At 61.4% G+C, this 21,947-nt stretch overlaps 1 protein-coding gene across 3 annotated transcripts in view; it reads left to right on the top strand.

The window, feature by feature from the left end:
- SBF1 (SET binding factor 1) overlaps positions 1-21,947 on the top strand; it is a 60,009-nt gene that overhangs the window by 14,267 nt on the left and 23,795 nt on the right. For all 3 annotated transcript variants that reach the window (XM_066318945.1, XM_066318946.1, XM_066318947.1), the window contains exons 2-6: positions 11,253-11,338; positions 16,961-17,098; positions 17,406-17,540; positions 18,440-18,550; positions 21,465-21,570. In XM_066318945.1, coding sequence (XP_066175042.1) covers positions 11,253-11,338; positions 16,961-17,098; positions 17,406-17,540; positions 18,440-18,550; positions 21,465-21,570 — 576 coding nt within the window. The remainder of the gene's footprint in view (positions 1-11,252; positions 11,339-16,960; positions 17,099-17,405; positions 17,541-18,439; positions 18,551-21,464; positions 21,571-21,947) is intronic.

Here is a 21,947-nt window from a genome sequence, read left to right on the forward strand (position 1 = left end):
GAGGAGCACTCCTGCTCCAGCTGGATTCTCCTCCACAGAATGGGGAATTCATCCTCCTGACTCCAGTGAGGCTTCCCTGTCTTCCTCAAAGTCAAAGTAATCCAAGGATTTCAGCTGAGTTCTTTTGGGAATTGGGGGATTTTAGGCTGCTGGAGTTGGAGGAGCTCCTCAGGTCACATGAAACCCCTTCCAACCTTGTCCTCTGCTCCCCAGCATCCCTTCCAGGGCGGCTCCTGGGCTGAGGGCCCAGCCCCTGCCCGGCTCTGTTGGCTTTGGGTGGAGGAGCAGAGCTGTGTTTCCTTCTGGGAAGGATCCCATGGAGCTGTTTCCCAGCTCTTCCCAGCAAACAGAGCCTCTGCCCCAGGCCCAGCTGTGGGTGTTCCTTGGGGTCATGGAGTCCTGGAATGGGTTGGGTGGGAAAGGACCTCAGAGCCGCTCCAGTGCCACCCCTGCCATGGCAGGGACACCTCCCACTGTCCCAGGCTGCTCCCAGCCCCAGTGTCCAGCCTGGCCTTGGACATTCCAGGGATCCAGGGGCAGCCACAGCTGCTCTGCCAATTCCAGCCCAGGCAGGAATTCCCAATTCCCAGTGTCCCATCCATCCCTGCCCTGTGGCAGTGGGAAGCCATTCCCTGTGTCCTATCCCTGCAGGCCTTGTCCCCAGTCTCTCTCCACTTGGCAAACTGTATCCTCCAGGAACTTCCACTAAAAGGGGGAATTTCAAGTGATGTTTTGTATTGATTTCTTCCCAATATCCCATCTAAATCTCCCCTGTTCAGCTCGAACCCCTGGGATAAGCTGGGAAGGGCCCTGTGTCCTGCTACAAGAGCTGTCAGGAGTCGCTGGTCCCGGTTCTGGCACAGCTGGACCTGAGCCATGTTGGCAGCAGCTCCAGGGACAGGTCTGGAGGTGGCACCTTGAATGCTGGGACATGCTGAGCTGTAGTGCCCCACAGGGATCATGGATGCAGCTCCTGGCCCTGCACAGACACCCCAACAATCCCAGCCTGTCCATACCTGGGAGCAGAGCTCTGGCAGCCCCGGGGCCGTGCCCATTCCCTGGGGAGTCTGGGCAGTGCCAGCACCCTCTGGGGAAGAACACTTGGCTCCATGACCTTGGGACTCACCGCAGCCTGTCCCAGCCTTCCCAGATAGTCCATGTGGAGGGATGAGGTGGGTTTGGGGGGCTGGATGTTGGTGGGGTGCATTGGGAGCAGTAGCCTGAGCTGCTGGGAATGTGCTAATCCTGGTAATTCCCCCGGCCGGGCTCAGAGCTGGCAGCACTCCCTACTGCTTCCATTCCCATCTCCGTGCTCATTCCCAAGGATTAGAGGTGAGGAGCTGCTCCAGGTCACTGGGTCAGGGCTGAGACCGTGGCTGGACCCTCTGGGCTCGTGTGCCAGGGGTTTGGGGGGGCAGGGATTGGCATTTCCGAGGTTGGAGAGAGCTGGGCTCCTCTCCAGGCTGTAGGGTCAGGCTGAGGGACAGCTCCGGCCTCCAGGTGCTCCATGGGAGCTGTACCTGCTTCAGAAAATTCCCTGGTTCCTTGGGAGATGCCGATGAGGAAGCTGAGAGCTCCAGAGCAGGGTCATTTCCCCATCCCAGAGCAGTCTGTGGTCGGTGGGGTTTCAGTTCCCCTTGGCTTCAGCCTCTTCCTCCTGCACCCTCGGCTCTTCTGCTGCCCCAGCAGAGTCAGATCCCTGCTGAGGGCCCTCCCTCACGGAGGGGATTCCCTTCTGCAGCTGAGTGAGCTGGGAAGGGGCTGAGCCTGGAGAAAAGGGGGACCAGGGGGGACCTTGTGGCTCTGCACAAGTCCCTGCCAGGAGGGGACAGCCAGGGGGTCGGGCTGTGCTGCCAGGGAACAGGGACAGGAGGAGAGGGAACGGCCTCAGGCTGGGCCAGGGGAGGTTTAGATGGGATTTTAGGGGAAATTACTTCATGGAAAGGGGGGTCAGGCATTGGAATGAGCTGCCCAGGGTCAGTGGCGGGGTCTCCGTCCCTGCAGAGATTTCAAAGTGGATGACAAAGCACCTGGGGACAGGGTCGGTGCTGTTCTCAGGGAATTCTCAAACTTCTCATATTGATGGGACATCTCCTCCCATTTCAGTCCTGGTGGCTCTGGCACTGCTGAGACCCCTGTGGAACTTGACCCAATTCCCTCTTCTCCAGTCCTACCCTGTCATTCCTGTCCTGCAGAGCTTCTCTCCTGCATGTGCCACTCTCTGGGACAGCTCTGTCCCTGCAGCCACTGCCTGTGTGGGACACAGGGAACAAAAGCTCCTTCTGCCCTTGTGGGAGATGTTGGTGCTGGCAGAGGCTGGGTGGAAATGATCCCTGCAGGGTCGAGACAAACTGAGGCAGGGCTTGGATCGTTTTCTGTACCCTGGCAGGATGGAGCAGGGAGGGATGTGGGCACCCACGTGTGAGGAGCAGCCGTGGCTGGGATTTGGGGTTGGGGTTTCCCTCTGTTCTTGGCTGCCCTGCAGGGATTGCCCAGCATGGACAGGACCAGTGCTGGCACTGAGGCCTTTTGTTCTGGAGCTGCTCTGTGGCTGGATCCTGCCCCTCTGCATCCCTTTTGGGAACAGCTCTGCTCTGGATCCAGGCTGGAAGAGCTGGGGATGCCCAGCTTTGGAGAGGAGGCGGCTCCAGGGAAACCTCGGAGCCGCTTGCAGGGCCTGAAGGGGCTCCAGGAGAACGACTTCCCACTGCCACAGGGCAGGGCTGGATGGGATCTTGGGAACTGGAATTGCCAGAGCAGCTGTGGCTGCCCCTGGATCCCTGGCAGTGGCCAAGGCCAGGCTGGACACTGGGGCTGGGAGCAGCCTGGGACAGTGGGAGGTGTCCCTGCCATGGCAGGGGTGGCTCTGGAGGGGCTCTGGGGTTCCTTCAACCCAAACCATTTCGTAATTCCCACGTTTTCCCACAGGGCAGGAGGGGCCTCGGGAGCAGCCGGGGCTGTTTTTAGGCTGTGAGTAAATGTTGGCAGCCCCATAATTATCACCCGGGGTGCCAGTGGAGCTGGGAATGGCTCCCCAGGGAAGCAGCTGGAATTTGGCATCAGGTAAAAATAGCAGAGGTTCATCCCCAAAACACTTTTAGCAGCTCTGCCCACAGGACCACGCCAGACACCAGCGTTCACAATAGGCACTGGGATCCTCCTCTCCAGGGAACTGAGCCGCAGAACCCACTCTGCTCCAGTCATGGAATCAGGGAGGCATGGAATGGGCTGGGTGGGAAGGGACCCCAGAGCCCCTCCAGTGCCACCCCTGCCGTGGCAGGGACACCTCCCACTGTCCCAGGCTGCTCCCAGCCCCAGTGTCCAGCCTGGCCTTGGCCGCTGCCGGGGATCCAGGGGCAGCCACAGCTGCTCTGGCAATTCCAGCCCAGCCAGGAATTCTTTCCCAGTATCCCACCCAAATCTCCTCTTTCGCAGTGGGAAGCCATTCCCTGTGTCCTGTCCCTGCAGGCCTTGTCCCCAGTCCCTCTGCAGCTCTCCTGGAGCCCCTCCTGGACATTCTCCCCCCAGCTGGGTGTCATTGTCACCTGGCTGCTCTTGGTAGAATCCCAGAGGATCTGAGATCCAAAGGGACCTTCAGAGGTCACCTGGGATCCCTTCAAGCATCTCCTGGGCCCTCAGAACTTCCACTTTTCCTGGAGGGCTCCTCCAGAGGGGTCCCCCAGCTCCTGCCCCGAGTGGGTGGTGGTCTGAGGGGCTGTGGGGCCGTGTCCCCCAGGGATTTATGGACGAACTTCCTGCTGCAGCCCCGGGCGAGCCGTGGCAGCTGCGGGGCCGTGTGCCGCTGCCAGGAACGCTCGGGGCCGGCAGCGCTTTCCTGCGCCCGGCTCTCGGAAGCAGGCGGGGTTTTTTAATTCAATTACTTCCTCTTCTGCTTTAATGTTTCCAAAGATAAACACGGCTCTCCCTTGGAATGGGGTCAGGGAACAGCCGGGCTCTACCCGGGCTGTGCCGAGCCTGCTCCCAGCCCCAGCTTTGTATGGAGATGGTGGGAATCTTCCAGGATCTGTCCCCTGCCAGGGCAGCAGGGATTCCAGGCTGGGCTGCTCCCTCTTCACCCACCATTTCCCGATCCCTGGATCTTCCCTGACCCCTGGGGCATGGGCAGGACCCAAGTGCACCTTCCTGCAGGATCTGGGGTGGTGGGAGAGCGGAGAACCCCACATTCCAAAGGCTCCTGGGGTTTTCCAGCCACACGTTGTGGCAAGGATTTGCCAGCGTTCCTGATTCCTGGGAGTCTGCACCCCCAAGTCCCTGCAGGGCCCAGGGCAGGATGCTGCTTTCTGCAGCATTTGGATTGAGAGGGATTAGGAAGAGGTTTGAGGAATAATGACATCTCAGAACAGGAGTGGTGTGAGCCAGGGTGAGGGGGATCAGCTCTGACCCCTCCTCACCTGCCTCACTTCATCTTCCTACCAACAGCCCTTGGCCGTGAGGCTCTTCCAGAGCCTCCCAAAGCCATTGCTCCTTGAAATCTGTAGGGAATGAGAGCCATGCTCCACGGAAGTGCCATGCTGGGAGTGCCCAGGCACTGACAGCCCCCTGTGCTGCTCCGGGATGTTGTAACTGGGAGTGAGTGACCCCAGCCTGGAGGGGTTTGCCTTCCGTGGGAAGCGTGCCATGGCTGGATGGAGTTTTTCCAGCCTGGAATTGCATGCAGACAGTTTCCTTCCTCACCCAGCCCTGTGTCCCAGGCTGTGGCTGATCCTTATCTTCCCTGGGTGATCCTTATTTTCCCTGTGTCCAGCAGGTCAAGCGCATCCTCAGACATCACCCAGCTGACCATTAAGCACGGAATGGGCGTTTGTTCCTAACTTTCCCCCTTTTTTTTAGCTGCATTCAGGACAGGAATTGCTGTTTCGGGCGTGACTTTGTGGAGACTTTTGCCCTAAATCCCCTCCAAATCGCTTTGGCTGAGCCAGAGGTGTCCCTGTCACCCTGCTCCTGCAGGAGTTCCTGCTGTCTGGGAAGGGCTTTGTCATTCCCAAGCCTCTTGTCTCATGGGATTGCACTGAAGCATGGAGAGAGCCACGAGTGGGATATTACTCCTTGAGATTTTGCATTTGCTTGCCCCGTTCTGAGGGGCACAGCAGCCATGCCACCAGGAGGGAAGGGAAACTGGGGTCCAGTAAGGGCCACTTCAGGAAGAATTTCTCCATGGGACAGGGAGGTCTGGAGTCCCCATCCCTGGAGGTGTCCAGGGAATTCCTGGAGGTGGCACTCAGGGCTCTGGGCTGGGGACGAGGTGGGCATCAGGCACAGCTGGGACTCGGTGATCCCAGAGGGCTTTTCCGGCCTCAGGGATTTTGGGATTGGCACAGGGAGCTGCCAGCACCTACCGTTGGTGCTGGTGAGGACGGGGCTGTCCCATGCCATGCTGGTGGCCAGCAGTGGGGACAGGGCTGGCCCTGGGCAGGGTGGGCTTTCCTGGCCACCCCCAGCCCCACAAACAGCCCCTTTGTTCCCTCCATAGAAAAGCCATTCTCCGTGCCCCCGGCGGGGACACGTCACAGGGAACAGAGGCCCCTTTGTCCCCCACCAGACACTCGGGTGTTGTTCTGGGTGGGCTTGGGGGTGGGGGCTGCAGGGCCGGGATGGGATGGCTCATCCCTGTCTGTGCCTCGTTCCTGCTCTTTGGGAGGGAGGAGCTGAGGGCCAGGGCTGGAATAGCCCAGCTCCCCGCTCAGGTGATGATTCCTGGTGGACAGAGGGGTGAAGGACGGGCTAGTTGTCCTCAGGTTGGTGTGACACGTCCGAGAATCGTGGAATGGTTTGGCAGGAAGGGACCTTAAAGCCCATCCAGCGCCACCCCTGCCATGGCAGGGACACTTCCCGCTGTCCCAGAGTGCCCAGTGCCCCTAAAAGGGCTCCAGGAGAGCTGCAGAGGGGCTGGGGACAAGGCCTGCAGGGACAGGACACAGGGAATGGCTTCCCACTGCCACAGGGCACGGCTGGATGGGACATTGGGAATTCCTGGCTGGGCTGGAATTGGCAGAGCAGCTGTGGCTGCCCCTGGATCCCTGGCAGTGTCCAAGGCCAGGCTGGACACTGGGGCTGGGAGCAGCCTGGGACAGTGGGAGGTGTCCCTGCCATGGCAGGGGTGGCTCTGGAGGGGCTTTGGGGTCCCTTCCCACCCAAATCAGTCTGGGATTTCGGTGCAGGTGTAGGAAAGGGGATGCAGCTCCTGGCCATGACTGGAGGGATGACAGGAGGTGGTCGGAGGGGCTTGGGGATGGGATGGGTGTCCCCTGGTGTGACACGGCCTGTGGCTGGGAGCTGTGGTGCCCTGGGAGCTCCCTGGCAGCCTCAGCCTCGGGCTGTGTTCCCACAGGCTTTTCCTGCCCCCGAAGTTTCCTGCCCAGTGCCGGTGCCATGCGGGGCAGGTGCTGCAGCCTGGCCTGGCTCAGGCCCAGCTCCGCATCCTGGGGAAGTCCAGGGGGAGCTGCTGGAGCCCCAGTGCCAGGCTTTGATCCTGAGTGCCCCCCTTGGTTTGTCCCAGCAGCTGGATATGGCAGGTTTGGTCCTTGGTCCCTGGTTCCGGCACACCTGGGCTGGCAGCGGCTGCTGTGCCAAATTCCGCCGGCTCCATGGGCGTGGGAATGTCCTGCACGGGTCTCCCATGGGGATAGGCTGTTTTCTTCTGACACCATGGAGTCAGTCAGGTTGGAAAAGCCCTCCCAGACCATTGAATCCAACCATTCCCAGCACTGCCAAGGCCACCACTGCCTGTGTCCCCAAGTGCCACATCCACACAGCTTGATATCCCTGCAGGGGTGGGGACTCCACTCCTGTGCCAGGGCTGCACAGCCCTTTCCAGGAGGGAATTCTCCAGAATCCACCCTGAGGCTCCCCTGGCCCAGCCTGAGGCCGTTCCCTCTCCTCCTGTCCCTGTTCCCTGGCAGCACAGCCCGACCCCCCGGCTGTCCCCTCCTGGCAGGGACTTGTGCAGAGCCACAAGGTCCCCCCTGGTCCCCCTTTTCTCCAGGCTCAGCCCCTTTCCCAGCTCCCTCAGCCCCTCCTGGGGCTCCAGACCCTTCCCAGCTCCGTTCCCTGCACACACTCCAGCCCCTCCAGGGCTCTCCAGAGCTGCCCCCAGGATTCCAGGGGGTCCCTCAGCAGGGCCAGCAGAGGGGACAGTCCCTGCCCTGGGGCGTGCCCACCCTGGGGTGCCACAGCCCAGGGCCCATCGGCCTCCTGCCCCCCCGGCTCTGCCAACCCTGCAGTGCCCCCCCTGCCCTGGCTGTGTCCCATGGCCTGGGCAGGAGCCAGCTAGGACAGAGCATGACTGGAGGATCAGGGAATCCCGGAGTTGTTTGGGTGGGAAGGGAGCTCAGAGCCCCTCCAGTGCCACCCCTGCCATGGCAGGGACACCTCCCACTGTCCCAGGCTGCTCCCAGCCCTGTCCAGCCTGGCCTGGGGTGCTTTCAGGGATGGGGCAGGGGTTGCTGGCGCCGCTCCCCGCTGCGTTGGTTGGCTTTGGTTGATGCAATCTCTCCCAGTGCTTGCAGAGCATTTCCCAATCCCTGTTTGATGCTGCTGCAGGGATTCATGGCTCCTGCCTCCTTCCAAGAGCCCCATCAGCATCCTGCTCCGTGCTGGGCTGGGCCTCCTTTGCCTGTGCTGCAGCAGCTCTGGGTGGGGATCAGAGCTCGGCTCCAAGTGCCCTTGGCAGCAGCTCCAGGTCCTGGCAGGTTGTGTGGCCTTGTGCCTGCTCTGTCCCTGCCTTTGCAGGGCTTTGGAGCACCAAGGGTTTTCTGGTGCTGTAAAGCTGCTGGATTTATAAATTATTCCCACAGTGAAAAGCTCTTGGAAGCCTCAGCTGACGCTTCCAGGCAAGAATGAAGCTGCCTCCGAACCTGGAGGGAGCTGGAGAATTGTTAATGGTGTGAAATCGATGTTTGTGGAATAATTTAAGGTATCGGATGTTTCTAAAGTGATTGCACACTCTCTCCTGGCTGGACACTACCTCCAGGTTGGAGTCTGGAGGAAAGAGGGCTGGAACAGCTCTGGCTCCTGTGGGGGGTGCTGGGAATTGTGGAGTGGTTTGCGTGGGAAGGACCTTAAGTCTCATCCAGTTCCATGGCAGGGACACCTCCCACTGTCCCAGGCTGCTCCCAGCCCCAGTGTCCAACCTGGCCCTGGACACTGCCAGGGGTGCCCTGGCCCTGGGTGCCCTGGTGACCTCAGCTCCAGGGCTGAGCTGTGTTATCCGAGCTTTGTGTTCCCCTGGATGATTTCATCCCGAATTTCTGAGGTTCAGGGGTGTGGGAGTCATGTCCCAGCCTGCAGAGGAGCTGCTCCTTGGGACTGGCCAGGCCAGTGGTCCTGTGCTGGTGGTGAAACACCTTCAGTCACCCGGGAGGGGAAGGTGTTCGGTGTGAGAGGTGGAATAGGGCTTTTTTCAAACAAGCTCCTTTGCCTCAAATCCCCGTGAAAATTCTCTTTCTCCTCTCTCTCCGTCGCATCCAGCTCCTCAGGAAAGGGCTGGTTCCCTGCCCAGACCCCATGGCTGCCCTGGAGCAGAGCCTGGCTGTGGGGCTGGGATGGGCTGGGGCTGTCCTGCTCCACCTGTGAATCCCCCGGCGCTTTTCCAGGGAAGGTGGGCGCATCCTGCAGTGTCTGGGAGCCCTCCAGGCCCGGGACACAGAGGCCTGGCTGATCTCTGTGCAGGGCTGAGGCCCAGCTGCTGTTGTCCCAGCCTTTAGGGGACAGTGGCGGCGAGGGACGGCGCTCGCGTGTCCGTGACCCCTGTCCCGGCTGTTCCCGGCACTGTCCCGGCGTGCCAGCGCTCCCAGCCGGGGTCATCCGGTGCCGTGGCTCGGCCCCGTGTTTAACTCCGGGCTTATTTAGGATTTCCTGTGTCACAACAACATCCCGTGACCTTCCCAGCGCAGCCGGGGAGGGGCCGGGCTCCCCCAGGTGTCCCCAGCCCTGCAGGAAGGACGGAGCAGCAGCAGCTGCCTGGAGGCCGAGGTTCACAGGCACACCTGCGTTCCCAGGGATCTCCAGCTTTCCCAGGGATCTCAGCTGGGGTGGCAGGAGAATGGACGGGGCAGGTCCAGCTCTCCCGGGCAGGAAGGGACGCGCTGATGCCGCAGCCCGATATGGAGCTGAATGGCGGGAAGTGGGAAAGCTGGGATCAGACTGCCCCAAGAGCAGCTGAGGGAAGTGCAGGGGGTGTCCAGGAGTCCTGAGTCAGGCTGTTGGTGACAGTCCCTAAAATCAGGAGGTAGCTGCCCGCAGCTGGCTGAAGGGTGGCAGCTCCTGGCTCTGGAAAAACCCCAGGAGTCGAGGTTCCCATTGTTCTCAACAGCCCTTGGAAGGATTTTTGTTTGTGCTGAGGATGATGAGCTGAGACCCTCCCAGTGCTGGGCTGAGCCCAGTGGGCAGCAGGAAAGGGGGAATTCTGCTCCTGTGCCCAGGTGAGGCCCCACCTGCAGAGCTGCCCCAGCCCTGGGGACACAGCAGCAGCACCTGGAGCTGCTGCACAGAGTCCAGAGCAGAGCCCGGAGCTGCTCCAGGGCTGGAGACCCTCAGCTCCCTGGGATCCAGGCTGGGAGAGCTGGGGGTGCTCACCTGGACAGGAGAAGGATCCAGGGAGAGCTTCCAGCACATTCCAGGGCCTGAAGGGGCTCCAGGAGAGCTGCAGAGGGACTGGGGACAAGGCCTGGAGGGACAGGACACAGGGAATGGCTTCCCACTGCCACAGGGCACGGCTGGATGGGGGCATTGGGAATTGGGAATTCCTGGCTGGGCTGGAATTGGCAGAGCAGCTGTGGCTGCCCCTGGATCCCTGGCAGTGGCCAAGGCCAGGCTGGACACTGGGGCTGGGAGCAGCCTGGGACAGTGGGAGGTGTCCCTGCCATGGCAGGGGTGGCACTGGAGGGGCTCTGAGCTCCCTTCTATCCCAAACCATCCCAGGATTTTGTGCTCTTGTATCCATTTCCCTTTAACTGAGGATATTCCAGCAAAGCTGTGGCAGGGCTGGATGTGAAGGGCGCAGCTTGGAGCTGTCAGAGCTGTAATCCTGATGTGGGGATCTCAAGGGATTTTCCTGTCTAGAACCTGAGCTGAGCTTCTCTCTCCTTGGCACTGGGAGGGAGCAGCCTTTGCTCAGGGCTGGGAGCACTTGGAGCCTGGGGTGGCTCCAAGGGGCTGTGGTGACAGAGCAGGGACGTGGTGACAGAGCAGGCTGTGGTGTCGGAGCACGCAGCCAGGCAGGATCTGGTTGACCCAATCCCTGTTATCCCAATCCCTGTGGATGTTTGGTGCCCAGTTTGGCTCCAGCCTTTCCATTTTGGGCTCGGGGCTATAAATGGCCACTTTCTCTTTCCCTCTCCTGGTCCTGCTAAATCCAGCTGTGGCTGGTGAGTGGGACCCTGGGGACATGTCTGGGCTCCCAAAATAGCCCTTTCCTGGTGCTCCTCCTGCTTTCCCAGCCCCATTCCAGGGCCAGGACTCAGCTCCCGGGATGGGAGAGGCCCCGGATGGTCCCTGGAAATGTGATAATCCCTCAGCAGCTCTGGAAGGGGCTGGAATTTGCCCTGTCACGGGGCTGCCTGCCTTCATGGCCGGGCCAGAATCCTCAGGATTCATGATTCCCAGCTGGATCCAGGAGTGGCTCTGTCTCTGGAAGGACGTGGGAGCCCTTCCCAGGCTGGCAGGGTCTGTGACAGGAGCAGTTGGTGCCACTGTCACCTCGGGCTGTCCTAGGGCCAAGGCAATGCCCACCTGCCTTGCTGAGCCTTGCCCAGGCTGTCTGTTGGGAAACAGCAGGATTTGGGATCTGGAATGGTGTGGGCTGTGGGGCAGGTGAGGGTTTGGGGTGCTCCCAGTGCTCCATAAAGCCCTGGGGAAGCAGGACCTGTCAGGAACCCAAAAGCAAATCCCGGACAGGGTTGTTTGGGAAAACAGGGAGATGAGGAGCAGGGAGTGCAGCTCAGAGTGGGGAGTGCTGTCCGTGCTGGGATCTCAGGGAAGGAAGATCTGCCTGGAGAGACACCAGAGCTGCTGCTCCAGTGCTGTTCCCACCTCCAGAGAAGTCTCTGGGATCTGTTTTTTCCAGGATTCCTTGGGATCTGCTGGATGGGCAGTGCTGCCGGGGCTGTGGGAGGGGCTGGGGTCTCTACTGTGCTGCCCCGTCCATGGAGAGCTGCAGCATCCCGGTGTTCCAGCCTGGCATTCCCGGTGGGTGGGGGAACCTGCTGCCCTCTAATCCTGTCTTGTCTCTGCAGGGAGTGGGGATGGACAGGGACAGATCCTGCAGCGCTTCCCGGAGAAGGACTGGGAGGACAACCCCTTCCCTCAGGGCATCGAGCTGGTGAGTGGCTGGGGACTCAGGGGTGACACTGAGGAGTGACACCAGGACACATCCCTTGGGGATGGGGGGTCGTGAGGGAGCAGTTCCCACCTGCCCTGAGTGCATCTCCAGCTCCAGAACTCTCCAGGAGCTGTGGGATGCAGCATGCTGGTTCCTCTCCCGGCCTCTCTGTTCCCCCTCCTTTACCAGGATCAGCTGCTGGATGCTGGAATTCCTCCTGGAGGAGCCGTGGGTACATCCTGTGTGTCCAGAGACCCCTCAGGAGCACAGCCAGGCCTTTCCCAGTGCCCTGCCTCAGGCTGGATCCCAGGGCCAGGGTGTCGATGCCCCCAGCCCTCCGGGCACAGTCAGCAGGTCTCGGGGCATCCCGAGGTCTTTGCTGATCTTTGGGATCAGCTGGGAGCTGGGACATTCCCGGGATGTGGTGCTGTGAGCATCCTGCAGACCAGCTCCAGCTAATCCAGGGCAGTGAGATTATGCCCATCATTGCTAAGCTGGGGTGGGAGCTCTTCCCAGTCCCTGCCTGTACCCTGAGGGAGGAGCCGCAGCTGCATTCCCAGTGAAAAGGATGGGCTGGGACAGACCTCCAGGCTGAGCCCTCTGAAAGCTGCTCCATTCCCCACGGAGTTCATGGAATCATGGATTTAGTTTGGTTGGAAAATCCCTCAGCCCGTTGGGTGCCATCAGTAGTGCCAAGGCCACCACTCCCCATGTCCCCAAGTGCCACATCCACATGGCTTTGAAATCCCTGCAGGGATGGGGACTGCTGTTAGGATGTCCAGGTATGGACATCCTTTTAGGTGGGATCTTGGGAAGGGATTCCTGGCTGGGCTGGAGTTGCCAGAGCAGCTGTGGCTGCCCCTGGATCCCTGGCAGTGTCCAAGGCCAGGCTGGACACTGGGGCTGGGAGCAGCCTGGGACAGTGGGAGGTGTCCCTGCCCATCATCACTGGGATCAGTGGGGTTGCTGACTCCTCATCCCGTTGTCACTGGGATTGGAAGTGTTCAGCTCCTCTTCCCATCACGTGTCCCCTGAAATTCCAGCACAATTTTGGGATCTTTCTGTGCTGTTGTATCTGAGGCAAAACCACACATTTATTTTTATTTTTCTGCTCCGAGTTTCCTGATGTCTGTGGGGACTTGGGAACTGTCCCAAGCAGGAGCAAAGCTGCTTTCTTTTTTCCCGAGGGTCAAACTGTCCAGCCAAAAAAATCCCTGGAATTTAAACAACTGGAGCCCTGTGCTTTTGGGAGCCACGGGTGGCTCCAGGGCTTCCCACAAGCTCTCCAAGTGTCCTGGGGGGGAGCAGCACATGGGGCTGATCCCAAGGCAGCTCGGGAAATCCACGGGAGCCCATCCCAGGGGTCAGGTGGGATGTGCCACTGCAGTCAGGGCTGATCCTCCTTGACAGCTCTTTGGGAAAAAAAGCCTTCCCAGGATGTGCTGAGGGGTGGAATTTGGAGCTCCTGGCCATGCGCAGTGTCCGGCGGCAATTCCCAACAGAAATATCTCATTTTAATGGATTGACTTCCTCTGGGGATGGGCACAGGATGGGGGTAAATCACCCTGGGAGCCTCTCCCTGCCTGGCCAGAGCTGTTCTCTGCCTGGTGAGAGCATTCCCACGGTGAGGGCATTCCCAGGGGAGCAGCTGGAGAGCCTGGGGTCTCTGCTGTAACAAGGGGATCCTGCTGGGAATGGAGATTCCTGGAAATCCAGGGATGCCATTCCAAATTTCCCTTCTGGATCCTTCCTCAGCACTGGGCCTCAAGACCCTCCATGCCGTGATCCCACAGGTCTGCTGGACTCAGTTTGGGATTTTCCATGTGCTGAGGCAGCTCTGGGATGATTTTGGCGCCTGTTGGGTGTGTCCAGGCCTCCAGACCTGCTCCACCTCTGCCACCATTCCGGGACATCCAGCAGCTTCCTGGGCTTGAAGGGGCTCCAGGAGCACGGCAGAGGGACTAGGGACAAGGCCTGCAGGGACAGGACACAGGGAATGGCTTCCCACTGCCACAGGGCAGGGCTGGATGGGATCTTGCGAATTCCTGGCTGGGCTGGAATTGGCAGAGCAGCTGTGGCTGCCCCTGGATCCCTGGCAGTGTCCAAGGCCAGGCTGGACACTGGGGCTGGGAGCAGCCTGGGACAGTGGGAGGTGTCCCTGCCATGGCAGGGGTGGCCCTGGAGGGGCTCTGGGGTCCTTTCCCACCCGAACCATTCCATGAATCCATGGTGAAGTGAGCACAGGTGTGTCCAAGGTTTGCTCCCTGGGGCCGGGGCAGGTGTGTGTAGGAAAAGGCTGTGTCCCAGCCTCAGCTGAAGAGGATTGCTGATACAGGCTCCACAGGCTGGAGGTCCCCACTTCCAGGGGATGGGAACATTGCTGGCAGGAAGCTTCCCATGCTGGTTGGATTTAGGCACCAGTGGCTGAGCCTCACCCAGTGTGTCCATGGAATCCCACTCTAGGTTGGGTGGGAAGGCAGCTCAGAGCCTCTCCAGTGCCACCCCTGCCATGGCAGGGACACCTCCCACTGTCCCAGGCTGCTCCCAGCCCCAGTGTCCAGCCTGGCCATCCCAATCCCCAGACGTTTCCCTCCATGGCAGGGTGGATCCAGGGGTGGCAGCTGCAGCCGAGCCCTCTGGAGCCCGCAGCTGTTTTGGGAACGCTCCAGAGGGAGAAGAGGTACCACCACACTCCCTCCTGGGGGGATCAGCAGGAAAAATAAACGACCAGGAGCATGGCTTGGGACATCATGGGTGGGATCCTTGCAAAATGAAGTCTTGGGAAAGGCTGTGGAGTAACTGGGGGAAGAACTGGGGAAGGAGAAGAATGGGGATTGGGCTCTGCTCCCAGGGAACAGGAGGAGAGGGAATAGCCTCAGGGTGGACCAGGGGAGGTTTAGATTGGGTTTTAGAGAAAATTCCTGCATGGAAAAGGTTGTTAGGCATTGGAATGAGCTGCCCAGGGCAATGCTGGAGTCCCCATCCCTGTAGGGATTTCAAAGCCATGTCGATGTGGCAGTTGGGGACATGGACAGTGGTGGCCTTGGCAGTGCTGGGAATGGTTTGACTTGGCTGGCTTCGAGGGCTTTTCCATCCTGCTCTGTCCATGGGGATCTGTGGTTTTGCTTCCTTCACCTGCGGCACCTCAGGGTGGCCCAGCAGCAGGTGCCACCAAGGGCCAGGTCGGGCTGGCTCCAGGGGACACCTGTGCTGTCCCTGCCAGCCCTACCCATTGCCATGGGTTTCCTTCCTGGAGGATCCGGGTGAGGTGGGGCACTGGGGGTGACATCCTGGAGCTCCTGCAGGATGAATTATCCAGGTGGGATGGAGTGAGCTCAGCCTGGGCTGGGAGTGACTCCGACATTTCCGTGTGCTCACCTGATCCAGGTGTCACCTGCTGGTGTTTGAGGTGACCCATCCTCTCAACAGGTGCTATTTTTAGGAAGCTGACTCCGTATCACACAGCTCGGGGAGAATTCCCATGTGGCTTGGTGGGTTTCTGGGGCCTCCCAGCCCTCCTGTCCCTCAGAGGAGGGTGACACAGTGGTCCTGGAGTGCATCCCTGTCTGAGATGTGGCGGTGGGAGTGCTGGCTGGGACCCAGGACAAGGGGGAAGGGTTTAAAACTAAAAGCGGGGAGATTAGGTGGGATATTGGGAAGGAATTCCTGCCTGAGCTGGAATTGCCAGAGCAGCTGTGGCTGCCCCTGGATCCCTGGCAGTGGCCAAGGCCAGGCTGGACACTGGGGCTGGGAGCAGCCTGGGACAGTGGGAGGTGTCCCTGCCATGGCAGGGGTGGCACTGGAGGGGCTCTGAGGTCCTTTCCCACCCAAACCATTCCACAATTCCCTGATTCCAAGATCCTGACTCAGCAGCTCTGTGTGGACTCCTCATTCCGACAGTGCCAGGAGATCCCAGGGCTGGGAGCAGTGAGGAGCCAAGCTCCTGTCCCGTGGGCTCTTCCCAGGGAGGACAGGAGGATCCATGGGCACCGTGAGCATGGGGAGTGGTGAACAGCTGGGAAACTCTCATGTGGAATCCACCTTGGCTTCCTGAGGGAGCTGGAGCTCATCAGGCCCTGGTGCCACCTTGTTCTCCTCCCGGGATTCGCTCAATTCCCGTGTCCTTAACCCTGGAAGGAGCTGGGCTGTCCCACGCCTGGGGAATTTTCCACAGCTCCTCAGCAGCCAAATGCTGCCCTTGAGGAAATAAAGAAAACCCCCTGAGACTCGGGAACCCGGGGGAGTCCTGAGGCCACCGGCTGGAAATACCCCGGTCCTGGGAGGGGCTTTGGGAAGTGCCAGGAGTTGGTGCAGTGACAATGGCACAGCCAGGCCGGTGTTTGTGCCAGGGCAGTGGTGCCACCTCCTGGAGCCACTCCAGAGCCCGTGTCCCATGTGTCCCCTTTCCTTCGGGACTCTGGTGCTGGCATGGGGTGTCTGTGCCATGGGGGTCTGGGAGCTGTGCAGAGTTTGGGGTCTCTGTGCCATGGGGGTCTGGGGGCTGTGCAGAGTTTTGGGGTGTCTCTGTGCCATGGGGTCTGGGGGCTGTGCAGAGTTTTGGGGTGTCTCTGTGCCCTGGGGGTCGGGGGGCTGTGCAGAGTTTGGGGTCTCTGTGCCCTGGGGGTCGGGGGGCTGTGCAGAGTTTGGGGTCTCTGTGCCCTGGGGGTCTGGGGGCTGTGCAGAGTTTGGGATCTCTGTGCCATGGGGTCTGGGGGCTGTGCAGAGTTTTGGGGGGTCTCTGTGCCATGGGGGTCTGGGGGCTGTGCAGAGTTTGGGATCTCTGTGCCATGGGGGCCTGGGGGCTGTGCAGAGTTTGGGGTCTCTGTGCCCTGGGGGTCTGGGGGCTGTGCAGAGTTTGGGATCTCTGTGCCATGGGGGTCTGGGGGCTGTGCAGAGTTTTGGGGGGTCCTCTGTGCCATGGGGGTCTGGGGGCTGTGCAGAGTTTGGGATCTCTGTGCCATGGGGGCCTGGGGGCTGTGCAGAGTTTGGGGTCTCTGTGCCCTGGGGGTCGGGGGGCTGTGCAGAGTTTGGGGTCTCTGTGCCCTGGGGGTCGGGGGGCTGTGCAGAGTTTGGGGTCTCTGTGCCCTGGGGGTCGGGGGGGCTGTGCAGAGTTTGGGGTCTCTGTGCCCTGGGGGTCGGGGGGCTGTGCAGTTTGGGGACGTCTCTGTGCCATGTGGGGAGCTTCCCCAGGAGCTGGGGGGCTCCTGCCTGGCCAGGCTGTCCCATCACAGCTCCTCCCAGTCTCGGGTCCTCAGGCAGCTCCTGCTGTCTCTGTGGACAGTAGGGGACAGCACTGCCCTCGCTTCGCTGTAGAGGGGGATTTGGGAATTCCCAGAGCGGGTCCAGCGGGGCTGGGAGGTTCCAGGAGCCCGAGGGGCTCTGCCCAGTGCTCTCCCTGACCCGGCCCGTGGGGCTGCCCTTGCCCCCACACTCCACGGGTGATGTGAGCTGGGGTCAGGGCTGGGATCAGCTGGTGTGGGTGAGGGCTGGCAGCCCCTGAGCCCCTGCCTGCGGGCCGTGTGGGACCGGGGTCAGGGCTGGGATCAGGTGTGGGTGAGGGCTGGGATTTCCTGCTGTGGGTGAGGGCTGGCAGCCCCTGAGCCCCTGCTGCCCCTCCCACAGTTCTGCCAGCCCAGCGGGTGGCAGCTGTTCCCCGAGAGGAACCCCCCCACGTTCTTCGTGGCCGTGCTGACCGACATCAACTCGGAGCGGCACTACTGCGCCTGCTTCACCTTCTGGGAGGCCGTGGAGAGCCCGCAGGTACGGGGTCATGGCAACGGGGGGGTGGGGGACACGGGATCATGGGGACAGGGGGGACAGGGAGACAGGAGTACATGGAGACGTGCTTACACGGGGATAGGGGGCATGGAGACACAAGGACGTGGGGACACAGGGTCACAGGGACAGGGGCTGGCAGTGCTGAAGAAGAAGGATCTGGCTTCCTTTGGCACTGGGCAGGGGTTCCTGCCTTCCCTGTGCTTCAGGAATCTGGACCCTGGCACTGGGAGCTTGGCACAGCAAAGAGCATCCCTTAACCCCCAGCCCGGGCTGGTCTGTGTCTCCACAGCCCCAGAGCCATGCCAGGAATGGTGAGGGTGAGGAGGAGGAGGAGGAGACCTCATCCCCCGTGCAGCCTGCCCAGCTCTTCGCTCCCAAGAGCCTGGTGCTGGTGTCGCGGCTGGACCACGCCGAGGTGTTCCGGGTGAGTCAGGAACGCCCGGGAGCCGGGATGGTGCTCAGGGCAGGGGGTAGCTGTGCTGGGAAAGCCTTCCTGGCTGTGGGAGTGGGAACACGCTGGCACAGCCCCGTGGGAGCAGAGCCCTGCCCTTGGCACCCTGGAGCTCCGGGGCTGGCAGCTGCCACTGATCCCGGGCGGCTGCGGGACACGGAGCAGCTGCCGGCCCCGCCGATGGAAACCCAGGAGGAACAGCCCGTTCCTGGGAGCATTGTCTGTGCCAGCTGTGCTGGCTCCAAAGGTGCTGCATTGTGTGCCTGGGAAGGGCTGGGGAGGGCTGGGAGCTGTACAGATTGTATCCATGGGGATGGGATACCCCAAGGGTGCCTGGAACACAAACTCCTCAAATCCCTCATTCCCAGCTTGTCTTGAGGGCTGCCCTGTGCTGGTACCCCCAGACACTCTCTGAGCTGGGACTGCTGTTACTTCCCAGCTGGAATGGGCTGTTTTTGTGGGAAGGGACCCACAGTGACCACCCAGAGTCCAGGTGTGCTGTCGAGGGCATCACCCAAAATTTTGACCATCCCAGCCTAGGAAAGAATCTCCTCCCATCCCTTCCTTGGGGTTTGTGTGGGACTGGGAGTGCTGGGAGGCTGGAGCAGCCCAACTGCCCCGGTCAGCTCTGCTCCTGGAGCTTTGGAAAGCCCCTCAGTGCTGCTCCATGGAGCTCTGGCCTTGGGGACATGTCTCCTGCTCCACTGAGGTCAGTGCAGGGATGGGGCCGTGCTCCTGGCTGGAATGTCCCATCCCTGTGGATGAGGAAGATCCAGAGCTGGCATTCCCAGGGTGTGTCTGTGGCCGGGGACAAGCCCTGGCGTGTCCCCAGCTCCTGGCCCTGCTGATCTGTGCTCTGCTCCCCTCTCCAGAACAGCCTGGGGCTGATCTACACCATCTATGTGGACGGGCTGAGCGTGTCCCTGGAGAACGTCATCGGGAACCTGCTGACCTGCACCATCCCCATCACAGGGGGAGCACAGGTGGGTGTCCTGCTGCCCTGTCTCTGTCCTCGCTCTGTCCCCTTGGAGCTGAGCCCCAGTCCTGCTCCCCATGCTGGGACAGCCCAGTGGGCCCAGCAGGCAGGGTCTGGCTCCATGCCCTCCTGCCTTCCTGAGTGCTTCCAAGCACAAATCCCGCTCAGATCCTCAATTAGCCAAGGAGCTGCTGCTGCAGCTTCTGTGTGCTGGCTCCTGCTGCCCTGGGAGGGAGCACCAGCAGCTCACGTGGGTGCTGGCCAATCCATGTAAGCATTCCCTGGGTTGTGGGCACTCCCAGGGTCTGGCTCTGCATTCAGCCCTGTGGGATGGCCCTGTGGAGAGCTGCTCCAGAGCTGAGTGGTCACGGGCCATCTGTGACAGCAGGGCTGGGACAGCTGCAGGGACACAGGCCAGCAGGGCCAGCAGTGCCAGGACAGCAGCCTGGAGCTCTTGGGGCACTGGCCTGGTGCTGTGCCCGTGTCTGTGCCATGTCCTGTGCCCATGGCCATGCCAAGTCCTGTGCCAAGTCCTGTGCCAGGTCCTGTGCCAGGTCCTGTGTCTCTGTCTCCCAGCTCCTGTGCCCATGGCCATGCCAAGTCCTGTGCCAGGTCCTGTGTCTGTGTCTGTGCCAGGTCCTGTGCCCATGGCTGTGCCAGGTCCTGTGCCCATGGCTGTGCCAGGTCCTGTGCCCGTGTCCATGCTGTGTCCTGTGCCTGTGCCTGGGGGCCTGAGGAGCAACAGCTTCTCCTGGAGCTGAGGCCAAGCTGTCCTCTCAGAGCCATGTGTCCCTGCAGCCTGCCCTGCTCAGCACATGGAGCTGGGAGGCTCCTTGGGGATGGCAGAGAGGGAAAGCCCAGCTGGAGCCCCTGGCAGGAGGCTGGGACAGCAGCCTTGTGCCCCGGAGCTGTCCTGCCCTGCTGGCCCCCTGGGATGTCCCTGTGGATGTGTGATTGTGTCCCGATGTGCCTTCCCCTCGGCTGAGCTCCCCTTCTCCCAGCACAGTGTGCCAGGGATGATCCCATAGCCAGGCTGATCCAATGGAAGAGCCTTGGCCAGGCTGGGACAGCACTGGGACAGCACCACGGGGCACTGGGACAGCACCACGGGGCAGTGGTGCCTCCCGAGGGGTTTCCTCCCCGCTATGCCGTGAGCCCGAGCAGAGCTCTCCCTGATCCCGTATCACAGCGGGATTTGGGGCAGTGCTGGGGCTCCCTCTGGCCCCCTGCGCCATGTGGATCCCGGGAGAAGCTGGCGGTGCTCCCGGGATCTGTGGGGCAGGGGTGGAGCTGGGGCTGTCCAAGGCTCCGGGGAGCAGAGCTAGGTGCTGCCCATGCTGGGGCTGTGCCAGGCTCCCGGGTTTGCCATCCCTTCCCATGGGATCTGCCCGGATCCGGCTCCTCCCGGCAGGACCAGGAGCTGCTGCCGGAGCAGGACAGCTCCTCCTGCCGCCATGGCTCCCTGGGTTTGGCACAGATCCGTCCCCCCAGCTGGGGCAGGATGGCTCTGTGCCGTGGGAACGGGGACTGTGTGACACGGGGGACAGTTTGGTGGTGGCACTTCCCTTCCCATGGTTTTCCTGCTCTCCTGCTGTGTCCAGTGCTCCTTCCCGGTGCCGTAGGCATTGCTGTCACTCCGTGTCTGTGTCTGTGGGCTCTTGTCCTGCTGTCCTTGTTTGTGTCTCCTGTCCTGTTTTCCCTGCTGGTGTCGTGTCCCCTCTGTCCCTGTCTGTGTGTCCTAACTGACTGTGCTCTCTGTCTGTCCCACCTCAGCCTGACGCGGAGGACGAAGCCGTGGTACGAACTCCTTTTCTTTCCCACTTTCTTTTTCCCACCTTTTCTCTCCCCTGCTCTGGGTCTGTGCCCTCGTTAGCAGCCTCTCAGTTAATTGCTGTGACCCGGCCTCAGGGCACCCTCTGGTGTGTGTCCCTGGGTTCTGGGAAGGGGCTGAATTGCAGGCACACCTCTCCGGGTGTCCTCCTGGGGTTGTGACAAGCCAGCTGAGGGGTCTGGCTCTGCTCAGCAGTGGATTTTGGGGCTGTTCTGGCAGGAGCTGGGAGCTCCTGCCGGGAGGTGGTTGCAGTGGAAACACTGCTCTTGCAGGAGCATTTTCCCTGGACAGGAGTGGAAAGAGGAGCAGAGGGGCCTGGAGACAGCCTGGGGATGTACGAGTGTCCCTGTGTCCCTAGGAATGAGCCCAGGGCTGGGGATATTCAGTGGTATCAGGGAAGAAGCACCAGTGCTGTGCTGGGGGTGTTCATCCCTTCCCTCAGGATAGTCCTCAGGATATTCCTTCCACTGGAGAGGCCGCAGAGCTGGGGCTGCTGCTGGGCACAGCCAGGCTGCCACAGGGGAGCTGCTCCAATGGCATAGGAAAGTCTCCAATTCCCCTCGAATTCTGGGGAGCCCTTGAGTCCTGGGAAACCCTCTTTTGAATTCTAAAAAGCCCTTACGTCCTGGGGAGCCCTCAAATTCTGGGCAATCCTCATGACCTGAAGACTCCTTGGGTTCTGGGGCCTCCTCATGTCCTGGCGTGTCCTGAAATCCTGGGGAGCCCTCGTGTCTCGCAGAGCCACTTTGTCTTGCGTCTCCCTGTGGATCTCAGGGCCCTTGGGACATTGCTGCTGCTGGCTGGGGATGTTGCAGGAGGTGCCCTCCTTCCGCTCAGCCCAGGGACCCAATCAGGCACCCAGTGGGTGCTGTGGCAGCATCTTCTTCTCTCTTTCCCTTTCTCTTTCCCTTTCTCTTTCCCTTTCCCTCTTCCCACAGCAGGTGGGGGTTGTGCTGGGGTACAGTGGCCTTGGCCCTGTGTCCAGCAGGGTCTGACTGCCCTGCCCTTTGCCCAGGGGGTCTGGCTGCCCCTGCCCTGTCCCTGTCCCTCTCTGGGTGGCCCTGGTGACCGTTTGTGTGTTGCCTTGCAGAGGACGATCTCGCTGGGAGCAGGGGACAGGCAGGTGATCCAGACCCCTATCAATGACTCTCTGCCCGTCAGCAGCTGCAGTGTGGCCCTGCTGTTCCGCCAGCTGGGTGAGACATGTCCCCACCCTGTCCCCGTGACAGCCAGGGTCCCTGCGGGTCACCTCCTGCACGTGGCTGAGCCTCCTGGGCCTGCTGTGCCAGCCCTTTTCCAGGAGGGTGGGATTGAGACTGGGCCCTGGAGGAGCAGCCCAGGGCTCCCACTGCCCTTTTGCCCCCCAGGGGCTGCCACTGCCCTCGTTACCCCCCAAGGAAGGCCACCAGCCCCCGGGAGGGACAGAGCATCTCCGGGAAGGGGGGAGCACACCTGGCAGTGACCAGAACCTGGAGGGGCTGTTTGGGGGATGCTGGGCCTGGGGATTGGGCTCAGGGGGTCTCTGAGGGGTGTCACAGAGACCCCCAGGATTCCTGAGGTCCCTGCTGTGCCC

The sequence above is a fragment of the Sylvia atricapilla genome, chromosome 5 (genome assembly GCF_009819655.1).
Source record: "Sylvia atricapilla isolate bSylAtr1 chromosome 5, bSylAtr1.pri, whole genome shotgun sequence".
NCBI lineage: Eukaryota > Metazoa > Chordata > Aves > Passeriformes > Sylviidae > Sylvia > Sylvia atricapilla.